This window comes from Misgurnus anguillicaudatus, chromosome 24 (genome assembly GCF_027580225.2).
Source record: "Misgurnus anguillicaudatus chromosome 24, ASM2758022v2, whole genome shotgun sequence".
Taxonomy (NCBI): Eukaryota; Metazoa; Chordata; class Actinopteri; order Cypriniformes; family Cobitidae; genus Misgurnus; species Misgurnus anguillicaudatus.
This window is the reverse complement of record NC_073360.2, coordinates 5,835,111-5,860,995: the sequence shown is the minus strand read 5'-3', so window position 1 is coordinate 5,860,995 and position 25,885 is coordinate 5,835,111. Positions and strand designations below refer to the sequence as shown.

General features: G+C 35.7%; 1 protein-coding gene across 1 annotated transcript; it reads left to right on the top strand.

Moving 5' to 3' along the window:
* Window positions 1-3,110: 3,110 nt before the first annotated feature.
* ppp5c (protein phosphatase 5, catalytic subunit) lies at window positions 3,111-22,029 on the top strand. The gene is made up of 13 exons (XM_055195728.2): window positions 3,111-3,269; window positions 5,558-5,799; window positions 6,679-6,826; window positions 8,982-9,103; window positions 9,188-9,253; window positions 9,353-9,451; window positions 9,685-9,790; window positions 9,889-10,031; window positions 10,112-10,199; window positions 15,080-15,120; window positions 15,814-15,992; window positions 20,815-20,896; window positions 21,025-22,029. The coding sequence occupies exons 1-13, from the start codon at window positions 3,182-3,184 to the stop codon at window positions 21,085-21,087; spliced, it is 1,467 nt and encodes a 488-aa protein (XP_055051703.1). The 5' UTR covers window positions 3,111-3,181; the 3' UTR covers window positions 21,088-22,029.
* Window positions 22,030-25,885: the final 3,856 nt, after the last annotated feature.

Here is a 25,885-nt window from a genome sequence, read left to right as displayed (position 1 = left end):
ACTTATTTTCTTCTTTTTGTCTGAACAAATAAAGACTTTATCATCTTGACATGGGGGTAAATAATCAGATTTTTTTTTTTTGGAAGTGGAATATTTCTTTAAGTAATAACTTAAGTAACTTTGATAACACTTAATGTCATATCTGTGCATTGTAAAAAGGAAATTAAAATAATTTTATTTACAGAAATGAATTACATTAAAAGACATTCATAGATAATAACAAATGAGATTTTGGTGATATTTTGCTCATGAACTTGGAAATAACCCTGGTTTTCATTTTAAAAATCTGGTCAACTTACCCGAAAGCAAACGGCTTCTTCAGGTTAACTGCACTGCCAAATTTGTAAACAAACACTGCTGTACCCTTTCATAAAAATACTTATTGAAATTTCAAGCATATTCCTTCATTACAGGTGACAAACATCTGAAGGTACAAGAACTAACCCACGCATATGTGGAAGTGAAAGTCAGCAGGCAGACGGACTCATGCCTTAAACACCGGGGAGTGAAAGTTCACACGCAGCTGTACCTTTACTCCTCCTGGATCTGGCTCATACGTCTGATGAATCACTCGCTCTCTGTTTCTGGGATGTCCTCGCTGACTCAGACAGACAAACAGTCAGACAGACAGACAGACAGTCAGGACTGGCTAATATTCTTCTAATTAACTTCTCATGTCTGTTTGAATGACCGTCTCAGAGATGTGTTTGTGAGCTTCACACACATCAATGATCACAATGATACTCATGCTGTGTCATAAAGCAATCAGCTGTATAAAAAGAAAGAGAAACATATCGCATCATAGTAAGTCTTAATGGGTCAGTCTGTGGATGACGTCTACATAAGCCACATCTTTATGAATTCCCCATTAGTTTTGGATCACAGACTAACAACACAGAAGTAGATTGTCACACACATAATAAATGAATGGGTGTGGTCACACTCTAAGATGATAGAGAGTGTGTGGTATGTTTAATCTGTATAATTAGGATTATACCCCATAGTTTCTTCCTTTAGGTCATATGGTTTTACAGAACGTTTAGCATACTAAACTTTTAAAATAATGAAACAATGTGCTTATAACTTATGTTAAAAGTAAACATCAATGCACTGCACATCAAATATAAATGTATTTGAAGTCACCAGGGGTCTCATTTATAAAACTGTGCGTAGGAACATTATAAAAGTCTACGTACGCACAAAAATATGATATGCTAAAAAAAATATTAAGACTTATAAAATAAAGCAATGTTCCCTTTATAAATCACAGATCACCTGCAAGTTTGCGTACATGAATTATTCTCAGACCCCACCCTGCAAGCCCATTATCCCATCAAGTTTGTTTTTTTAATAAATCTAATAGATTTAATTGATTTTAATACACAACCGTTGTGTATAAAATGGCGTAATAATACGCATGCTTTATAAATGAGACCCCTGATGATTATGGTTTTCATATAATATATTTGGGAAGGTTCACTTTCAATGTATTTCACATTTATTTTTAGTCTTACTAATTATTGTAACATTTAGACTAGTGGTTCTCAAACTTTTTCAGTGTGCTGTCCCCCTTGTATACGGTGCATCCCTTTGTGCCCCCCCAAAGAAAATTTATGACATAAAACATTGCAAAACCTAAAATTTGAATTAAACAAAACATTGAATTATTCAATGTAGTGCTGTTGGTTAGTAGCCGTATTTTTCTGAGATTTAATTACACAGAATTTATGATAAATGAATTTCTTTTATAAAATCCAATTAAACCGGGGTGGCCCTACTGGCACCATCTCAGAGCCCCTATAGTTTGAGAACCACTGCTTTAGACAGCGTTTAAGTGTGTCATTTTCAGATTTCGAAGAACATTGATAAAAATATGTATTAGTATCATAGTATGTAAGTTTTTAGTAATCCCATCCCAAACGCTGTACTGCCATCTACAGGATAAACACAAATATTACAACTGACACTCCAGGGTCATAAATACAAGAACAATGTTACAGCAATGCTAGTCATTTTACCACACTTATATATGCCTCCACTCCTGAACCAAAATAAACTCTTATAGGTCAAATCTGTTTTTCTGATCAAAAGAATAAAAATTACAAAGTTGGATCCCTTTATCTTCAAAATATTTTCTCTGTACCACCTATAATTTCTTACTGGAATGGATTATTTTCAGTAGAAGAGTTAGTCCCTTCAACAAACATATTTTCTGAATTATAAAGTTAAAGAAGTCTATTTAAAATGAATATATACATTTTACCCTGTCAAACATTTTATGAAGAAATATAAAGCTGATAGATATAAAATATTGATTTTACCAAGTTCAAACTGAAACTGTATACCATTTATTTTGGATATGTCAGACACTTCTGGAAAAAATGTATACGTTCATGAATGACAATATTCAGCAAGGTATATATAACTTTTAAAGACATAGTTCTAGGATATCCGAGTTTACAAATAAAACTATTTGCTTTATTGTCAACTTAATCTTTCTATGCAAATTTTATGTACACAAATGTGAGTTCACCAACACCATAACGTAATTTAACATGTTTCTCAATACTATTAAATCCTCATTGAACAAAAAAATGCAAGAAAACTACTTTAATTTGTATACTAACTGATACATAACTTGATGTCATACCCTCGTGTTTTTTTCTTCTTCTCTTTTTATACTTTTTTCTCTCTCATTTTTTCCCCTGTTATTTTCAAATAACTGTTGCATGTTTTTTTTCTATGTACATTGATATGTCAAAGTTTGATATAGCCTACAGATGTTACATTTATGTAATGTATGTATACGCTATATGACATTGTCTTTTTTTAAATCATTGTTGTTTTTTAATAAAAGGAAAAAAGTTACAGCAATACTTTTTGACTAAAGTCAGAGTGTCTAAAGCACACGTTTTAGTTTGTATTTGTTAGTATGCTTTTATTCGGCATTATTTAACTTACACGGGCGTTATTTTGGAAATTCAAAAACGTGTTTAACGATTTCGCGATAATAGACAAATGTACAAACCTATAAAAATTATTAACACGTACGAGCGTCATAAAAACTGATTATGCTCCGCGTGGCTCTGGAGTCTGGACTGTTCTAGAGATCCTGCGCAAAGCGCTTTACGACCCTTCGGTTAGTGTTTGCGACAGTGATCCGCGTACACACGGCACAGTTATGGAACACGGCAGTGAGAAGATGGCGGAAGAGGAGCGGAGTGCCAGTGCAGAGAAACTCAAGGAGAAGGCGAATAACTACTTTAAAGGTAAAAACGGCCCAAATACCTACTATAAATTAAAGACTGAGTTGATATGTACAGGGTAGGGCGGTGCTGGATGTTTAATTTATGTGCTGATGTCTGTAATAATAGAGAGATGTGACTCAATGAGCTGAACACATGATGAATCAGACACATGAGACACTCATTGAAAGAACTTTATTATTGCTTAATTACGTTAGTCATTACTCATTTGTTCAGTTGTATGTCATCTGGAAAGAGATGTAATTGTTAAATTGATGTTTTGTCTTGTTGAGGCTTGAAACCGATAATGGTGTAAAAATGCTGCTTCACTGTCATCATTGTAAAAGACTTGAAAACTTTCTTACGACAGCCGATACGTCGCACATACTGTCTGTTGTCTAATAGATTCGTTTAAATTACTGATTGTCATTTATTGACAGTCATCATATTATTTAAATATAATGATGCTTGTTGCTCGTATTTCCATAATGTCTTTATTTTTTACATGTAAGTTAGATTTCTTTAATTTTGATATCTAGAGAACAAAGAACAAAAGTAATATATCATGTACCACAGATTGATTGTAAATGACACTCCTTCAAGTTTAGCAGTCTTTTAGTTTATAAGTGTATGAATAAAGCTACAGGCCTGATGCTTTTTGACTAAATTTGGCTGTGACCTCTGAGCTTTTCTGCATCACTTTTGATCTAAATGACTTTATAGTTGTATCAGGATTAGGGATGGGACGGTATGAAAATTTCATATCTTGTTTATAGTGGGGAAAAAAATCAATATTATCATGGTTTTGTTAAAATGAGATGGAAATGTTCAAAAAGAACTGATAAACACACTGAAAACATTTTTTTTTAGTTTTATTTTTGAAAATCACAATTTAATATTTCATGTCCCTGAAATTATTTATTATTTAATAAATACTTTATTTTAAAATTATTTCTGTGGTAAAAATAAATAAATATGTCTATTACTAATAAGTTTACCGTGAATGAATACAATACATTATCCCTTAAATGCCGCCTTGTGCAAAAAACTGTTGCATGTGCTCGCCTGTGTCAAACTGATTCTGTCTGGACAGGATTTACAGCGAGTTTTCAAAATCACGGTAATCAAACACGGTTTTAATAATAACTAAATTTTAAACGATAATACTAATCGTCAGGACATTTTATTGTGGTTAATCGTGAAACCGGTAATCGTCCCATCCCTAATCAGGATCTAGATCTAGACTGGGCAGTCAATGGGTTACCACATAGACTCAAAATTATAAACACGACTGTCTTTTATTATGATAACATCACAATTTATAATTTTATACTTGTTTTATATGTTTTTAAGGAAGAGATTGATGCAACTTCAGATTCTTGACACTTGCTTGATTCTTGCTTTTTCTGTCATTTTGCCTTTGAACAGAAGTGGTACAGCGGATCACAAAACTTCCAGTTTTGGGTCAGATTGTTCTTTTGTTTTTGTTTTTTGATAAGCAAAAACCTTGGCTTTTTATTTAGATCACAGTGTTCAAGAAAGGGAGAAAAGCATAACTTGTAATCGTTAAACTCTTCCAGGTTATGTCAGAATATTAAAATAGGGTTGCATTACAATTAATCGCGATTAATCTATTGCAGAATAAAGGTTTTTGTTTACATCTTATATGTGCATGTACTGTGAATAATGACTTTTGTATAAATAAATACAAACACATGCATGTATATATTTAAGAAATGTTTACATGTGTATATGTTTGTATATTTGTATAATTTATACAGCATAAAAATATAAATACTTTATAAAAACAAATTATTTATATATATATATATCTTTTTTTTTACATTTTTTTTTCTTAAAATTATACATGCATGTGTGCATATTTATATATACATAATTATTATTTACAGTTCACACAAATATATGATCTAAACATAAACCTTTATTCTGCAATAGATTAATTGCGACTAATCGTTATGCATCCGTATTTTAAAATAATATTTGTGTATAAAGAATAAGTATGAACTTACATATCTATAAATGACGTGCAGACAGAGGAAATATAAAAAAGTATGTGCAAACGCTCTCATTATAAGTGCTGCATGTCTTGACTATTAAATTCACACTTTTACTGTTACTGCTCTTTCTTCTTAAAGGTGCTACTATATTGTAAGCGAGTGTCACATCATAACTACATTACTCCACCCAATGTTCAAAATGTGCCAAAGTGATCAGTGACTTTGTATGATAATGTCTCATGTCGTAGAGGGCCTTATTTTCGGGACATTAATGGTCCTGTGCTGTTATTTCAGAGAAGGACTATGAGAACGCAATCAAGTATTACTCGGAAGCACTGGAGTTGAACCCCACCAATGCCATCTTCTACAGTAACAGGAGTCTGGCCTACCTGCGCACTGAGTGCTATGGCTACGCACTGGCGGATGCCACTCGGGCCCTGGAGCTGGACAAGAACTACATCAAGGGCTACTACCGACGCGCCACCTCCAACATGGCCCTCGGCAAGTTCAAGGCCGCGCTCAAAGATTACGAGACGGTACGAGTGAGGATTTACTTAATTGTTATAATAGTTAATGATGCACTGATATATCGGCCTATCATAGGTTTCGGCAGATAAAAGCACATTTTTTTCCACAATCGGACATTGGTATTGGTAGATGTAATCAAATATCAGAATAGAAATTTTGTATCTGTGCACCTCTAGTCATAACCATAATATCACAAGATAACAAAAAGTCTATTGGTTATAAGGTTGTACTTTTTTATTTTATAGTGTAATACATTTGATTTTGGAATGCTAATTTGGATTAATTGTGTTGCATGAAACTTAATTTAATAAAAATAAGGGAAAGGTCTACTCTGTACTTGAATGATTCAATAGTTATCTGCTTATTCTGTGCATGTAAACACACTCACTATTGTGTGTATGGAAGTATTTAAATAGCTGAGTGGGTTAAAAGGTGGTAGACAACTCCCTGTCTTTGTTGTAAAAGATATCTGGGACAGGTTAAGACAAATACCTCAAACAGCTAATGACCTCTGTGTGCCTAAAACTGCTGAAACAGGCATATAATGAAAAAGATTTCCAGCCGAATTGTTTAAATATAATTTTTGCAATGCTTGCATCAAATTGCTCTAATCAACACTGAAATCAACATGTAACGTGTAAAGTTGTGCAAGTTACAAAAGATGTGATATTGGTGGTAGAAATACATATGATAACATGTTGGGAATTGGCAATAGTTTTGTTAACAATGGATTATAGTTAAGAAAAAACTGTAGTGCTAACTTTATTTGGTCATCATTACATTCAGTTCTTAAACATCAGCAGTTTTCCCCTGATGCCAATTCAACAAAATTTGCTTCCATAAATTGAATTATAATTTTTGCTTTCCGATGTTTTCAATATTAACAGGTTGTGCGAGTGCGACCCAATGACAAAGATGCTAAGATGAAGTTTCAGGAATGTAATAAGATTGTCAAGCAGAAGGCTTTTGAACGAGCCATTGCCAGCGATGAGCTTAAGCGCTCGGTTGTTGACTCCTTAGACATTGAGAACATGAGTAAGTCTCTTTTTTCTTCATTTCAATCATACTTTTAAGAACAGTACTAGAAACATTATTATTAATAGTAGCCAGAACAAAAGACCCATCTTGTCTTGTATCTGATAGTGTCATATTACTAATAATTAAATTGGATTCGACAAATGAAGTTAAATTGGATTTAACCAACCAAATATGATTACCAGCGAAAAAATGTTGTGTTGTATATTGTAGCAACACCCCCTCTACCTTCAAATGAGACTCATTTCCACGTTCTGAAGAATAAAGTAACCAATAACCAGACCTTGTGTATGGTACAAAATTGAGAACAATTAACTTGGTTATTATATTTCTGTAATAAATATTTGGCAAAAAAGGCAAAGTACATTTGTACAAAATAAGGCTAAGTACAATCTCATCAGGATACACTATTATACTGATTCTCTAAGCCAGCAATACAATGTTTGCCGATACCTCAGATCTAACAGTATATACCATCCAGCCCTTAGCAGTTATTAATATTTTGTTGATGTTCTCTCGTTTTAAGAAAAGCCATTCTCCTGGGCCTTGTCTCAATATGCTTTGAGGATGTATTGTGTGTAATTTTTTTGGAATGCCTTCATACATTTTTTTTTCAAAGTTAATCTTTTAATTTAGCCTACATCCATGCAAAATTTTGAATATCTTAAATAATGTCTTAAAATAAAGTGTATAGACGTCAATTGTACTCGACTTGTTGGCACTACAGTACGCTGGATTTGATAACCTTATTGTATATTTAGTGCACACTTAGCACTAGGAAACTACAAGAATCGGTTTGGGACTTGATTCAGCAGATAACTAATCAAGGGATTTACATAGTTTCAATTTTTGTAATTCATTAAGCAGCCTTCATTTTAAACAGGTTTTGTTGCAATAATTATATTTTAACACACTGAAAAAATGACTTTCTTACTTAGTATTTTTGTTAGGGGTGGGCGATAAACCGGTAGACATAATTAACCGGTAGAAATTTGTCAACCGGTAGAGATTTTGGGCTATCGTTTCTATCGAGGTTACGTGCCCACGTCACGCTCCTGTGCGCGTGGTCGCGAAAACGTAAAGTTTGTACACGTATTTAAGCACTGCAGTTTTAAAACAAGTTATTTTAAGCCATTGATACACAGACAACAGATCTGTATGCGTGCGTTCTTTCTGTGTGTCAGGAGCGGACAAGTCGCGCAGCCGCTGCTTTTTCTGTCTGTGAGGAGCGCGCAAGTCGCGCGACCGCTGCTCATTAAGCTCGTGAGCATTTTCCCCGCTTTATTGGCCTTAAATACATACATACTTCAAAATTCCCGTCTTTGCAAGCATCCTCATAAACACGACCAGTTAGGTCTTAAGAGAAAGTAAACAGCTAAAAGAGAAAGCGCATGTGTGACAGTGTATTGGATATGGACTTTGGTCTTAAAGGGGAAGTTACCTAATTTTGCTCCGGTCTGTCACTCGTGTTAATCAAACAGCATTGAGAGAAAATCTCTCACTGCTCCTGATTAAATCACTTTTCTACCTTAAATAAAAATATATATAGGCCTATACATACATGCATAATAATTTATTATCATTCTTATATCATTGACTGTTTATCTTCAGAGAGCTTGAGTTTTGTTTGTTTTTTATCTTCTTTCTATGCTTGTATATGTTTTTTGTGAGAATTATGAACATTCCTATGGTATTAAAGATTTAAACCTTATTAAAACATAAAAAAACTCTACCGTGATACATATCGTTATCATGATATAAAATTAATCCTATCGTGATAGAAGATTTTGGTCATATCGCCCACCCCTAATTTTTGTCTTGATTTAAGTACAAATATCTAAAAATTCTTAAATCAAGATTTATTGATGATGATTTTATGTTCAAAATGACCTAAGAAAATAAGTCTAGTTTTTAGTAAATGTGTGATTAAAACAAGAAAAAAATTCTGCAAATTGAGTAAGAAATTTTTTGATTTAAAAGTTTTTAAATATTTATACTAGCCACAGGACAAAAATACTAAGTAAGAAAGTATTTTTTTTGCAGGGCAGGATCTTCATGTTCAAGAAGGAAAAAAAATGTACAGTGTAAAGAATAATGATTTTACTACAATGGTTTAAGGTAATTTTTTTAACGTGTTGTCCCTGTTTCTCATCAGCAATTGAGGATGATTATTCTGGACCCAAACTTGAAGATGGAAAGGTGACACTGAAGTTCATGAAAGAACTGATGGATTGGTTTAAAGACCAAAAGAAACTGCACAGAAAGTGTGCATACCAGGTACAAGTCTTTTTCAAACACACAAACAACAATAACAATTCTCCATTATGATTTGTAGTTTTTACTTGTTTATTTGTCTTTCAGATCCTGATTCAAGTGAAAGAAGTTTTATCCAAACTCCCAAGTCTTGTTGAAATAACATTAAAAGAGGTGAGAGAATTTTTTAGCATCTTAATCTGACTGTATATTGTAAACTAGATTGTGTATTGTTGATTATTGTGGATTAATTTTCTTTCATTCATTCTTTAGACAGATAAAATAACTATATGTGGGGACACACATGGCCAGTACTATGATCTTTTAAATATCTTGGACTTGAATGGTTTACCATCTCCGACTAATCCTTATGTATCCTTTAACAGTGTTTGTTTATTTCGAGATGACTTTCTTAATACTTCTTTCTTCAAAACGTATTTTTCTGTGCTCAGTATTTCAAAGAAAGAAAATGCTTTTATCATTTTAAATGAACAGGGCTCAACAATTAAGATATTTTTGTAGTTCAGACCTTTGGTTCATTTTTTACCTGCCCCGACATAACATTATTGAGATCCTGTAAATTAGCCTTAACTTTAGGGTATTAGCTGTTCAACGGTGACTTTGTGGATCGCGGCTCTTTCTCTGTAGAAGTCATTCTCGTACTCTTTGGCTTCAAACTGCTTTATCCAGACCACTTCCACCTACTCAGAGGTGAGGACACACCAACGTTTCAGCTTTTTCTTACTACGTTCTCAAAGACGTTCGATTTTTAATTTTGCCTTGTAACCTAAACTGTTTACTCTATGAAGGCAACCATGAGACGGATAACATGAATCAGATGTATGGGTTCGAGGGTGAGGTCAAAGCGAAGTATACTGCGCAGATGTTCCAGCTGTTTAGTGAGGTCTTCCAGTGGCTTCCACTTGCCCAGTGCATCAATTCTAAAGTCCTGGTAAGATACACGGTTAGGACATTCAGTTATTGTACTGTTGGCATTATAAAGCTTGTAAGTGATGGTGAGATGCGTTTCAGGTGATGCATGGAGGACTGTTTAGTGAAGATGGTGTGACTTTAGATGACATTAGAAAGATCGAAAGAAATAGGCAACCGCCAGACTCGGGTAAGAATTATTGTATATTACAATACTACTACTGTTTTATCAACTTGAAAACTTCTCGCTGTAATTAGCAGGGTTTGCTAAGGCAGGCATCACCTCAGCCATTACTTATACTTATGATTAAGACTTGATCAAAATCAAAGTAATATAATAATACAAAATCCTTGTTTAAAGCAGGGTGTCCGCGGATCCTTAAAAAGTCTTAAAACGTCTTAAATTCCATAGTATGAAAATAAGGCTTTAATAAGCATTAAAATGTCTTAAATCCGCGTATCAAAGGTCTTAAAATGTTGTCCAACCAACAATGCCAAGAAGATTGTAACTGTTTTATACATGTTCGCGTCATGTGTCAGGGAAAACTGAATAGGTGGAATCTACTAAAGCACAAATTTGCGGGGAGTTCGCTAAAGTGCGTGGAACGGGTATAAACAAAGGGAGAAAAGTGTGAGTTTTAGCTATGGGGAAGTGCACATTTAATGAAAACTGGTTACTGGTTTTGCCCCGTGGTAAGGACCAGTTAGCATACGGGGTCCGTTGTTTATTTTGCAAGAAAGTTTTAAAACTCGGAACAATGGGCATCAAAGCTTTAGTGTCACACATGCAATGTAAGAAACATAAAGACAGTGCACCTGTCGAAAACACCCAGCATTTCTCTGTTCGGTTGTGCCTACAGTAGTAGCCATAAAGAGCACCACGGCATGCAAATCTTCATCAGCAGTTTTAAGCACCGCGGCTTCTGCTCTATCAGACCATAGATATGTATAAAGGCCAGATGGCTCGTCCGCGCTGCTGGCCAATTGAGTGGAACGTCCGCATTTTGGCGGCCATCTTGCCACGGGCAGCTCGCTCGCTCGTGGCATTGAGTTTTAGTGGTGCAGGTACTTTTAAATTACCAGAACTTGCTTATTTTTTACAGATTTTCAAACGGTCTGGTTGGTTATAAACGTCAAAGATATACCTATGACACTGCATACCTATACTAAAAATAAAAAATAAATTCATGAAACATGTTAAAGCATCCAGAATTATAGCCACGTTAATAACGTTTGTAAAAACCCAAACCGTTTGAAAATCGGTAGAAAATTGAGCAAGTTATGGTCATTTAAAAGTACCTGCACCATTAAACTCAATGCTACGAGTGAGCGAGCGCCCTGTCGTAAGATGGCCGCCAGGTGATGCCGTCAGGGACTCCGCCTTGAGCCATCTAGCCTTTATACATATCTATGTATCAGACATCCATCATCATCAATGCCTGTATTCTTTATCTCTTTTAATGGCGGTTGGCATCTAGCTTATAGGTGCATTAGCGCCCCCTCTGCTCCGGAGGGTGGATCTACTACACTCCCTTACTCCTGGTCTCATCAATTTAATTACTGTATTTCTATTTTTGCCATAAAATATTTCACTGCCATTATTTTGTCTCAAGATGCACACCAGTAATGTATTTTGTAAGTTATATTAAAAAAAATCCTCCTTAAATGTCCTAATATAAATAAGACCTAGTCCTGGATTCATCTAAATTCTACCTGGGTAACCACACATCGTAAATGCTTTGGCCCATTTAGCTCTATTTTTATTACCAAAAAATATCAGATTACTTCAGGTCATCATCCTTACTAAAATTATGTGATTTTTAGTTAATTATAATGCTATTTTTCTTCATATATTTTATCATTGGGGATTTCTTAAAACTTTGTATGACGTTTAAGGTGAAAAACTTGTAATATCAGCAAAGATAAAAAATCTTGTCTGATCTTATTCTCGTGAACCCAGTCTCGTTTCATCTTGCGGAACAAGTGTCTTGTCACACCTCTAGAAAATACATCTTGTTTTTGTCATGAAAGATAAAAGGTTCTAAAAACACATAGATGCATTGTCGTGATATAGGTCTTAAATTTAGTTCATTATGGCCTTAAAAAGGTCTTAAAAAGTCTTAAATTAGACTTGGTGAAACCTGCAGAAACCCTGTAAAGGGACACTTCACCCATTTGCATTTAGCTTTGTATAGTTAGAACCCCAGTCATGTTTTTGAATGATCATCCATCATTTTCTCAGTTGTCGCTGAGACAGGATAAATACAGACTTCAGTGTTGCACTTCCTTCTTTCAATGATGTAAAAATCATCATTTTGCATCATTGAAAGAAGGAAGTCCTATATCTTTGTTGAGGGAGTGAGACTACAAACACCCATTTTCTCGGTCAAATAGGCACCAAATTCTAAATGTATGTTACATTTTGACTACAAATATGACACACTTTTAATAAAGATTAATGTTTCGACGGGTGAAATGCTCCTTTAACTTTTTTATTATCAAACATTATTTTATAGTTCAGTACATATCTTTTTACCTGCTAGATTGTTTCACGAAGTGCTGACTTTGTCTATGTTGAGTGTAAATGATTCAGTAAATGTTTGTGCTTTACACAGCAGTGCCTAATTTTCAGTCAGATTTAGTTTGGGGTTTGACTGTCACATACACAATATTTATTAACTGACTTTAAAGGGCTTCTTTTTTTTAACTAGTCAGTAAATGAATTTACATTGTTTAATGTGTTAAATTAGTGTCTCTGATAGCATTGTACTTCAAAAAAAACACAAAACAACACTGGCAACCACATGCCATCTCTACTCATTAGGGGTGGGCGATATGACCAAAATCTTCTATCACGATAGGATTAATTTTATACTGTTTATATGTATCACGGTAGCGGTTTTAATAAGGTTTTTCTGTTATTAAAATATTTTATACCATAGAAATGTTCATAATTCTCATAAAAACCTTATACAAGCACAAAAAGAAGATAAAAACAAACAAAACTCAAGCTCTCTGAAGATAAACAGTCAATGATAAATGAATTATAATAAATAATTATGTATGTATGTATATATATTTTTTATTTAAGGTAGAAAAGTGATTTAGTCAAGAGCAGTGGAACTTAATGCTGTTTCATAAACATGAGTGACAGACAGGATCAAAATAAGGTAACTTCCCATTTGCGCCTGATGCTGCGCGCCGAAACATTAAAATGGGTTAAGACCAGATCCAATATACTGTTACACATGCGTTTTCTCTTTTAGCTGTTCACTTTTTCTTAAGCCCTAAACGGTCGTGTTTATGAGGATCCTTGCAATTTTGACGTATATATGTATTTAAGGCCAGGCCAATAAAGCGGGGAAAATGCTCACGAGCAGTGGTTGCGCAACTTGCGCGCTCCTCACAGACAGAAAGTGCAGCGGTTGGCGACTTGCGCGTTCCTCAGACACAGAAAGAGCCACGCATATAGATCTGTTGTTTGTGTTTCAATGGCTTAAAATAACTTGTTTTATAACTGCGGAGATTTAATACGTGTACAAACGTTACGTTTTTGTGACCACGCACACAGGAGCGTGATGTGGGCGCGTACCCTCGATAGAGACGATAGTCCAAAATCTCTACCGGTTGACAAATTTCTACCGGTTAATCATGTCTACCGGTTTATCGCCCACCCCTACTACTCATAATATCTTTTGCGATTGCGACCACATACTATCACTCTCACAACCACTCAGAATATCTTGGCAACTACATTACGTCACTCTCACAATCAGTCAGAATGCCTTGGCAACCATAGATATGTATATAAAGGCTAGATGGCTCAAGGCGGAGTCCCTAACGGCATCACCTGGCGGCCATCTTGCGACAGGGCGCTCGCTCACTTGTAGCAGTGAGTTTAATGGTGCAGGTACTTTTAAATTACCATGGCTTGCTCAATTTTCTACCGATTTTCAAACGGTTTGGGTTTTTACAAACGTTATTAACGTGGCTATAATTCTGGATGCTTTAACATGTTTCATGAATTTATTTTTTATTTTTAGTATAGGTATGCAGTGTCATAGGTACATCTTTGACGTTTATAACAAACCAAACCGCCTGAAAATCGGTAAAAAATTAAGCAAGTTATGGTCATTTAAAAGTACCTGCATCATTAAAACACAATGCTACGAGTGAGCGAGCGGCCTGTCGTAAGATGGCCGCCAAAATGCGGACGTTGCACTCAATTGGCCAGCAGCGCGGACGAGCCATCTAGCCTTTATATACATATCTATGTTGGCAACCACATGATGACACTCTTACAATCACTAAAAAAAACTCGGCAACCACATGACGACATACTCACAACCACTCAGAATATCTTAGCAACCATCACATAAAATCAAGCTTATGATTGGCAACAGTTCAAGTCTTTTTTAGTATTTTGTGCCAAAATGTGCAATAGTGACAATCACTGAGGTAGTTGAAAATTGAAAAATAAATTAATATAAAAAAATAAAGCTGTTAAACTTAAGCATTTGATCTGTCACAGAACATTAGACCTAACAGTAAAACAAGTGCTGCCGTCGTCTCTTTTGAGAGATCTGCATCCGGGGGAGCAGGGGGCATTCAATACACCATGAGAATATCATAGAACTTAACGTTTAGTCTCATTGTGATTAAAAGAAATCTCTTCTTCCAGGGAGTCCTGGCCAAGTAGGCCGTATTAAAGTTTCACAACTTTAATAAAAATTCTAAACAAACAAAGCTAAAAAATATTAATTCTAAATCAACAAATAAATTAAAACAGCAACATACCTCGGTTTTTCGGCTTATTTTGGAGTATCGTTACACCCATACTCGCAACCACTCAGAAAACCTTGACACATGATGACACTGTGACAACCACTCAGAATACCTCAACTCCGATCTCTTCATCCGCTTCTCAGAACACCCTAGCAACTGCAAAAGCAACACCACAGCAGTGCCCTGGCAGGCGTTTACAACTCTTGACCATTGTTTTGTGGTAGATAAACAGGACAGACCCTTCGTAAGTCATGTTTTAATTTGTCATTTGACTGTGTTGTGCAGGTCCAATGTGTGATCTCCTATGGTCAGACCCTCAGCCGCAGGTAAGTTGTCTGTTCTAGTCTCATCTTACCTGCACTGACGACTCATCAAATATGATCTGATCTTGTTCATTTTCACAAATCTGAAGTACATTTTTAACACAAACAGTTGTTTTCAAATTTTTGTCAAGATTTTGTGTAAAAGAAATAGTACCGTGGAAGTCAGTGGTGCCCCAGATCTGTTTGGTTAACATTTTTTTAAAAATATCTATATTTAGGGCTGCACAATAAATTAAATGTGATTGTCATTGCACATCTCGTCAGTAGAGCCGGTTCCTTGATAAGTAGTTAAATCGCCATCACCTGCTTTCAGATGGAGCAGCATTTACTACACAAAGCCGAAGTTTATTAACAATCATGGCAAGTTTGCATTCATTATCGCTGACGTATCGCCTGTGATATGTCTCAGCTTGTAAGTGAACTACGGCTTTGTGTAGTAAATATTATTTGTGTTCAGCAGAACAAAGAAATGTATACAGGTTTGGAGTTTGAGTAAACAATGAAAGAAGTTTTTTTTTCTTTTTTTTGTGAACACTATTTAACGGTTATTCATGTTGATTGATGTAGTTAACTAATGTTAACAAAATTGTAAAGTTTTGCTATGAAAGTTTGTAAGATACAATCGTTTGTTAATCAGATTGTGTTTGTCTATAGTTATGATTATTTTATAATGAATCAGATTTTTTTAATATTCAGAATGGAAGGTCCATCAGTAAGCGGGGCGTGAGCTGTCAGTTTGGTCCTGATGTTACTGACCGCTTCCTGGAACAGAACAAACTACAGTTCATAGTTCGCAGTCATGAGGTGAAAGCCGAGGGCTATGAGGTCACACACTCAGGGAAATGCATCACCGTGTTCTCAGCGCCAAACTACTGGTAAAGAAATCTCTTGCTATGTTTTTTATTGCATCATTACATTCATGTGTTTTTTACAGGTGAACTAGTACAGTAAAGGTACTTCTGGGACATCGTTGTACATTACCTAATTTTTATTTATGTGCACTTTTGTAATACAAAGTTAAAAGCAGGTATATTTACCCACATAGACAGTCAGGGTTTCCGCGGAGTCATAAAAAGTCATAAAACGTCTTAAATTTAATAATGAAAATTTTAGGCCATAAAAAGTCATAAAAACATCCGGATTTTCCATACAAGGTCATAAATTACATTTAGCCACGTCTTAATTTTATATACTCGTTCATTCATTGTTGCCTTTCCCCACAAAAATGCGCCGGCAGCGGCATTCACTCGTTTTGCCTGTTGTAGTTCTGTCTGAGGAATCTGGGTGGGATAATCACAGCTTTCCAGGACTACAAGGTCCATGCGGCAGTGCAGCAAACAGACTTGTCGGAAGTACTTCAGAAACCCGCGGTCCCGCGCGAACTCCGAACTCTCGAGGGGCAGCTTAGTTTAACTGAAATCTCCGGGTCTATCACAATGGGAAAGTGTACATTTAACGAGCTATGGCTCAAAGACGGTGCGTTTAGTAGTTGATTCAAGCCCGTAGCAAACAATCGGTATCAAGCCTATTGCACACTGTGTAAGAAGGCGCTGGAGCTGTATAGTTTAGGCATAAAAGCCTTACGATCGCATGCAAAGTCAGAAAAGCATAAAGTTGCTGTAAAAGGTCTTCAGCGGGTGCAGGCGATCAGTCAGTTTTGTTCGGCTCCGTCACTACCCGGTCCAAGTACAGCACTGGATTCCATTTGTCTCCGTTTGTCTTCGTCTTGGCAAATCGGGGTCAAAGATGGCCCAGCTCCTTTCAAAATCAAACGCCCTCAGACGGGCAAGCAAGGAAAAAATTGGCTAAGTTGAAAAAGGTTGAGGAGGAGATAAAAAATGTAGACAAGCACTGACTGACTTGTTACTTTAAAATAATTTTTAATTTACAATTGTTTAGTGTTGTTCATGTGTTCTTGATGCTTAAGAAAAGGGAGCCTTCAATTTGTTATTTTTAAGAAAATGGAACCTTTACTAATAAACTTGTTACTAATTTCAATGAAAGTTAAAAAAAATAAAATAAAGACTTTTTAAAGGAATTTTAATGTTATTTTTCGTTATTATTGTAGGTCATAAATTTAAATCATAATGGTCATAAAAAGGTCTTAAAAAGTCTTAAATTTGACTGACTAAACCCTGCAGAAACCCTGGACAGTGCTTAAAACGATCATTTAACCCAACCAGCTGCTCTAAAATAACAGTATAAATGATTTTCAAAATCATTTGTTTATTTTACTGTAATGGTTAATCCAGCAGTATGTGTAAGCTCTTAAATCACAGTAGTATTTCTAATGCTAAAATATATATATTGCTTGTTATCCATTAATTTTCTAATTGGCTGTTTTACTAGACACCCAGTAAAATAATAAAGCACTAAAGATGCCCAATTACAGTTATTTAAGGGGAAAACGCGTCGTCAAATCACCGGAAGAAAAATGCACGACTACATATTCTGAACATTCTGAATGGGGGCGGGTCTTGAGGCGAGATGATTGACAGTAGATGATAACGTTCTTTGATTGACAGCTGCACAGGATGAGCTAACGTTAGCTTGCTTTGCTCGTGTTTATAATAACAACAACATGATAATAACTTTCTACGAAGTATGTTTACCGTAGTTACACAAAACAAGCTACAACTAAGCCAAATGATGTTTTAGATATTTTGATAATTTTACATTACCTGCGTCTGTGGGAAAACTGGGCTGAAAACAGAACTTAAAGTCCTCCTGACAAAAGTCCTGACTGCATCTTTGATTTTTGAGTAATCTGTTATTGGTGTGTTAACTGAGGGTCACTAAACACTAAACATAAAACAATAAAAACTCCCAGTGGCCTGATTTTGTTGTCCTTACATTCATATACTGCACAGGTTCTAGTCATCTTTTATCAAGGGTTTTGGTGATTTCCCCCTCAGAGACGGTAAAAGCGGAGTTACTGTTTGGTTGGGTTCGTCTGTCGGCTAACTTCAAGTTGACTTAAGTTGATTTGAGAGCAGGTTGAGCGGTAAAAGAAGCTATTAGGCTGGTTCAACTTCACGCGGTGCCGCAAGAATCAACAGCCGGATGACGTCAAAGTACCACGAGAGCGATTTGCAAAATCATACGGAGAAGTTTGCTTTTCAATCGCTCTCGTGGAATCTTGACATCATCCGGCTAAAGGTTCTTGTGGCGCCGCCTGAAGTAGAACAAGCCTGAAGGCTTCCTCGATCTGCGGTTAGTGGGTGGAGCTAATTACTCAGTTTCGCGCAGTGCATTCTGGTTAATTGAGTCCATCAAAGACTGTTAAGAAAATTCCGCTTTAACACACTATCAATCTAATTTATCGAAATCGTGTATTTTGCAAGTAAAATGCAAAATAGAAATAACTTACCTGTGATAACAGGCTAGAATGTCTAGGGTTCAATTCCGCTTTAACAATGCTGGTTGCTCTATGAGACAAATAGACAGATGGTCTAATACATTTGTTCAGCACTGTATTTTTACAAAAACATGTAAAGCATAAGAAATGCCACAAACACAGATCTTTAACCAATTTAACTCTGTGGACCCTGTCCCGGGTCCAAAATTAATTATTATGACTTAAATAAAATATTCCTTTAATTTTTAATGGTCTGTCAAGGACCCAGTACCACATATGAGATACTGTTTGAAAGCTTAGAATCTCTACTTACTGTTAAGCATCACTTTGAGATATATTTTATTCACACTTAATTTACACTATCACCCCCCCATATTTTTTTATATCACTTAATATTCACATATTTCATATTTTTTAAGTATGACAAACATGGACAAGTCTTATATCAAACGAAAGCTCTCACTATCAGGAATAAGGCTACATCATTAGCTTTGTTCTATTTTCATCACATATCCAACAATCGTTGAATGAATAATGAGGTAAAAAATCGTCTTTTGTAAACATATGGGAAACTTGAGTGTGGACTGCCTCAGATAGCACAGATAGCCACAAATGATACACCATCTTTTCTCTTAGGTCCTACTCCAAACAATGAGTCCATTCACAACATTTTCTTTGGTTGTGTGCATAATTAATCCCTTGCTATTTATTATATGTGCAAAACAAAAAATTTATATTTATATGAAAAATGTATTTTCACCCTTCAGTAAAATAAGAATAACTTTTCAATTCGACATGCTAAAGAGATCATTCTTTTTTTGGGTGTTTACTGTCTGCTGTCCAGAACCAGAGTTATTCACTTTCAAAGATAGTGTTTACAACAGTGTTTCATCATATGATAACAATAAATAACATAAATAACAATATTTATCATAAACAGCAGCTTTTTATGTAACTTCAAAGGGTTTTCTGTAAAATTATATAAAGAAATAGCATTTATTCCACTGTATGTGGTTATGGGGACACTTCAAATGTTTTTAGGCAGAAATTGTATACAAAAAGGGTATTATTCCTCCCTTCAGTTGGACTAGAATAACTTTTGCATAGATTATAATAGAGGGAAAATTCCTTTTTCCTCTGTAAGCTGACAATTGCTTGAATCAAACACCAAAAACTGTCTGCAGGGAGCTGAGGCACTCAGGGCCAGAGTTATACACTTTTAAATACAGACTTTAGAAAAAAAAACATCAAAAAGCGGCTATTTATTTTTGTGTTTATTAGAGGACTGACAACACATATGACCATGTTTAGCACTTTCAACAGTGTTTTATGAAATTTCAAAGGGTTTCCTGTAAAATGATACCAAACTTTTGTATGTACACCTCTGCATGTGGGTATGGGAAGCTTTTGAAATTGGATAGGTGAAATCCAGGCGGAAATCCCCAAAATGGCCTCAGAGTGTAATAAGTGATGAAATTCTCACAATATACTAAACTGATTTACAGTATGGTTTTCAACCTTTCTTTTTTGGGGACTCCCTACGAGCATATACGACAGTCTAGTCCCCCCAACCCTCAAGCACGAGGTTGGCAAACTACGACCCACTGGGCTCTTCATCCGCCCTGCACAGCAGTTTTTAAATGTACTGAATATCATTGAATTCGCATTGGGACTTTAACTCAATATGACTAATTTGGTGCAATACAAACAAAATCCAGTAGATGGTGCAGGTATGCATTCCTGGTGTACTTGGAGTTCAATGCTGCTTTGATATGAGTTGAGAAATGAGCATGGAAAAAGAAAGTGGACTCTGAATATTCCATGAGAAGGCGTTATGTCTAATTTGCCAAGAAAATATGGCAATTTTTTTAGGTTATAATCTGCTATACTTCTTTGGTTTTTAAAGGATATTTTCATTGTGCTGGATATGTAGTAATACTGAGGGTCGGAGAGCTCAGATTATTAATATGATAGATATTAATATGAAACATTTTACATAAGAGATCATTAATACAACCTGATCTTGGCATTGTAAGCATGTGATTTAAAATAAAAAACACAATTCTATATAAAAAATAGATTATTGTTGGAATGTTTAATGCATTTTTATTTGACCTCAAAGCTTATCGTATCCCACGCCTCCTGTTGGGAACCACTGTATTGTCATGGTATTGTCATATATCTGTGTCTGGTGGTGATATGCATGTAAAGACAGTCTTTTATTTCTGTCAGTTATGGATTACAGCATTAGTTTGAGATCTTTGTTTTGATTTATATCTGCTTTGTTTCCACTGTGTATTCATGACTGATTATTTCTTCTGTGCTTTTTTTGTCCTCAGTGACCAGATGGGTAATAAAGGAGCTTACATTCACCTCAGGGGTTCAGATCTTAAGCCAGAGTTTCATCAGTTTTCTGCTGTGGTCAGTAGCTTACACATGTTTGGATAGCCATGTATTTTGAGACAATAGTGTATAAATGCTGAGTATGTTGAGATTTATTGTTGAAAAATGCAGTCTGATAACACTTTTTTTTCTCTTCCTGTCCTCAGCCTCATCCAAATGTCAAGCCGATGGCATATGCCAACTCTCTCATGCAGATGGGGATGATGTAGAGGTCTCTGGTGCTGATTTTATTCCACACAAGCTGCTCTGGTCCACACCGGTTCATCCAAATCCACTTTTACATTCGTCTCATCTGTTTCAAACAAAGCAGTTTGTTTCTAGTATACACACGCACATATACGGTTCGACAGTGTTCAACAAGCCTGTGCTTTCATTGTTTCGGGAAGATATCACTTACCAAGTCATAAATGGTAATGCCTTGACTTTTAAAAAGAACAAAATAGCAATGACTTTGTCTACTTGCTCACTAGTGGATCTGATTCTTGTGTTCAGAAAAATCCCCATCATTAATCATGTGTTCATTCATATTCAGCTGTTGGATGTTTAGCTGTATGATAAAGGAGATGATTTGTACCAAAGAATGAGCAATCATATGTGATGCAGGACAAAGAGCGTTGATGTAAGATTAAATCAGAGACTTTCACTTAAAGTTGTTCTGCGTGGGGCCAAAACAAAAGCAGTATGAATACCTAAAAATCCCACATCTTAACATTGTGGTACTTTATTACTGTAGCATTGAACTTATTCTGTGCATCTTGAATAAAAAAGCCAGTTTTAATGATAAAAGCCGGGTTTTGGATCTTTCCCTTTCAGCAGGGGAGAGGCTCAGTAGCTGTTTTTTTATTTAGTAGGGATCTCCCACATTCGCCATTTTCCCACATGCTTAACCCAAACTGCACTGGAGGAAGTGTTTAACCCTCATATCTACCACTGTATGTTTGTCTAGCCCATCCTGAACACTCTGTGGACTCTGAATAATAAAGCAGAAACTTACCTTCTTTAAACGCACAGCAGCCATGTCCCATTCCCCCTGACTTTTTAGATAATATTATATACACCAATGTGTATGTATATATATATTACTGTATCAATGAAATTTCTGTGTACATGTTCTTTGGAAACAGACGTTATTGAATAAAAAAAATTCCAGTTACAATAAATCTAGAATGCAGTCATACTTTTATTGTGGATCATATTTGATTTTGTTAGTTGACACGAGTTGCACAAGCAGTAAGAGAAGTTTGGATTGTAAACATTGCTGACATCATGAAGGACCGAGTGGGCATACATACAGTTTTATATCTATATCTGATGCACAACAGTTGTTATGTCTGGCTGATTATGTTTTAAATAAAATCTTGAAAATAAATTAATCTGGTACTTTGAAAATTGTATCAATCACAGACATTTACTTGAGAGACATTTTTGTTTTTAAATTCACTTTCACATCTATACAGATCATATTCTAAACAACTGTTTATCTTGCCTTTTAGCCAATCAGATGAAACGTCACGAAATAAATGAATTATTATTTATGATCCTCACATTAGGATTCCTTTGTGGTGTTCTTTGAAGTCATTTTTCTCTGTGATGTCTTCATAATTATTAACCAAGATAAATAAGACAAATCAGTGCTTGATAAGCAAGAGTTTTCACAATTCTTTGATAAATCATCCTAAATAATGTAAAGGACATTGTGTGAAAATATAATCTTCAGATTTATAATATTGAGTAAGATCTTGTAAAAGATTCCCAGCTAACAATTTTTGGTTCCCAAAACGCTTTCCTAACGTTAGTTTTTGGTTAGCCAGGAAAGTTTACTTTACAGAAATAGAACGTTATTTTTAGGTTAGTTTAACGTTTTTCTGACGTTACGGTAACGTTAGAATAATGTTAGGGGAACATTATTTTTAGGTTAGTTTAACGTTTTCTAACGTTACGGTAACGTTAGAATAATGTTAGGGGAAAGTTATTTTTAGGTTAGTTCAACGTTAGGAGAACGTTATTTTTAGGTTAGTTTAACGTTTTTCTAACGTTATGGTAATGTTAGAATAATGTTAGGGGAATGTTATTTTTAGGTTAGTTTAACGTTGTCTAACGTTACGGTAACGTTACAATAAAGTTAGGAGAACGTTATTTTTAGGTTAGTTTGACGTTTTCTAACATTATGATAATGTTATTTTAGGTTAGTTTAAAGCAACACATAAGAGTTTTTTTACCTTAAAATAACGTTTCCAAAAAAGTTTCAGTCGTTCATCCACTCGAAACAGGGTTAACGGCACTTTCACATTCACTTTGCAGCCCTCTATCGGCCAAAACCACACTAAAGAAGTTTCGCGGTCCTGTAGTTCGAGTGAAAACTACAAAAACTTGCTTTACGGCAGACCTACAATCCTATCAGAGCCAGCTTTGCTGGAGTAGGCTAAATTATTTATGACAATGGTAATGGACAATTCCGCTTCCAACCTGTAGGGGGAGCAAAGAGCAAAAACTCTTTAGTGTTGCTTTAATGTTAGGGGAATGTTTTGTGTTTGCTGGGTTTAAATCAGTGATTGAAATCAAACTTTCATGGTCTTAATCTTATCATCAGATTACAAGACTTTAACCTTGATTTTACAGACAGGCTTATTGTGATAATAATTTGCATATACGTTAAAATGTAGGTTCTGGCCCGACAAAGTTTGATGTTTTGCCATAGAACAGGAAGTTGCTGGAACTCAAGCATATAGTGCTTGATCTGTCCCATAGATATGTACGTTAGATGTCGCCTTGGCTACGGCAGTTCATTGGACCGAATGCGTCAAATAGAGCCACCATCTTGAAACAGGGGAACCCCGCATCAGCATCATTATAGGCAATGTTGTAACGGCAATAAAATCACCATAAATCATCATGAATGCGATTTTCTTGGTTTTCTTTTGGTTCGTTTCAACAGTCAGACATGTATTTAGCATTAAATCCAGAAAAAAATAAATTTTTTGATACTATGAAAATCTACTTTTTCTAACAATAATGCATAATGCTAGTAAGCCTAACATCAATACGCAGCACAAAAGTTTGGCATCGTCCATGAATTCGAAGTACAGGCGGAGATAGCAGCGCTACCCAGCTACTTTCTATGACAAGACCCCTGTTCCAAGATGGCGGCAGTTTTGATGCATGCTTAGAACCCCAAGGCGACATCTAGTGTATATATCTATGGATCTGTCCAAAACATATGATTGGGCCTTATTTATAAAGCGTACGCACAGATTTAATCGTAAGGTGTATATGCAAAATCCACGGCAATGACGTGGAAAAGTGCTTAACGCCACATCAGGGTCTAAGCAGATGTACGCACTTTTGCTTGTAAAATTTATGCAGGTTTTTGGAAATATAAGCCATACTTGCTGCTCGAAAAAGATTTTAACTTTGACTGTGCTCTTTTTTTATGTCAATGACATTAATTAGGCATCGTTTAAAGGCGGAAAACTGCAGCTGTTGAGCTGCGCACTATTTCAAGCTGATTTGCAATTTATAGATCTCACGTCTGAAAGTGAGGCGTACACGCATTTTCTATGCGTACATTCGTTTTATGAATCACACTTGCTCGCTTTTGAGAAAGGATCGTAAGATCAAATTTAGGACGTTTTCTGCACAGCATTTTATAAATGAGGCCCCTGGACTGAACACATGCCAATATTTACTTATTATAATAGCGCCACCAGCTGGTAACGGTTTTACATGTTTTATACTGATTATAGAATGTCTGATCTGTCCCAAACTTCACATGATTGCTAACGTGGGTTCACACCAGCCCATTTGAGGCGTCAAATTTGCATCTACCGCGTCTAGTTTGCCACTTGAACATTTTGAATTTACTCGCTTCATTCACGCGTGACATTTTAGTCATCGAGACATTCACGCGGAAATTCGCGTCATAGGTGGGGCTTCGACTCCGCTCACTTCCTGTAATCACATCAGTACTAGAGCAAGCTCCTGATTGGTTAACGCAGCGCGTTTTTCTGCCAAAGTTAAAATTTTTAAACTTGCACGTTTTCCGCGGCAACGCTCAATTCGTGCCATTCGAACTAGACACGCGAATGAGGCGGAATCGCTTCTACCGTGCTAAATGTCTCATCCGCGGTGCGAGACCTCCAGACAAGCGTCAACGCGTCTTTACATTGACTTAGCATTGAAATCACACTCGCTTGACGCTTCTACTGCGGCTGGTCTGAACGCAGTATAAGAGTCCTGACCTGAACACATCTACATGCCAATAGTCACTTGTGGTTATAGCGCCAACTGGCAACAGGAAGTGACATGTTTTACACTGATTATGCGTCTTATGTCTTATGTGTCCCAAACTTCACATGATTGATAACATTCCTGGACTGAACACATTAACATGGCAATATTCAGTTACAGTCATAGCGCCCCTGCTGGCATCATGAACAGGCATGCTTTACATTATCTTAAATATACAGGGGTGGTTTTCTGGACAGGGATTATCTTAAACCAGGATTAGGCCTTAGTTTAATTAGGAAATATAACTACTTTTTACAAACATGCCTTAAGAAAAACATTACTTTTGTGCATTTTGAGGCAAAACAAAGGGCACTGATGTATTTTAAGATATGTCAGTGCAAGTTGTTTTTAGTTTGGACAGCTCTTACATTTATTTAAGGACTAGTCTAATCCCTGTCCGGGAAACCGCCCCACAGTGTTCAGTCTGCAATTAATGTTTGATAAGACTCTAGGACTGAAGGCATTTATGTGCACTATTCAGTTTTAGTTATTGCACCTCCTGTTGCCAACATCGTTTCATGATTTTTTCCAGGTTGAGTTACAACGTACCACAATGGAGAGTCAAATAAATGATGTAATGGGACTTTGCTATAAGATATCAAAAAAGAACTCTTAGCAGAAACGTGCTTTAGTAGGGGGACTGGTAGGAGGTCCACCTGGTATACTTGTTGGTATGTTTATGACCATATGTACTTATATGTCTCTTTTAACAAAAGCTTG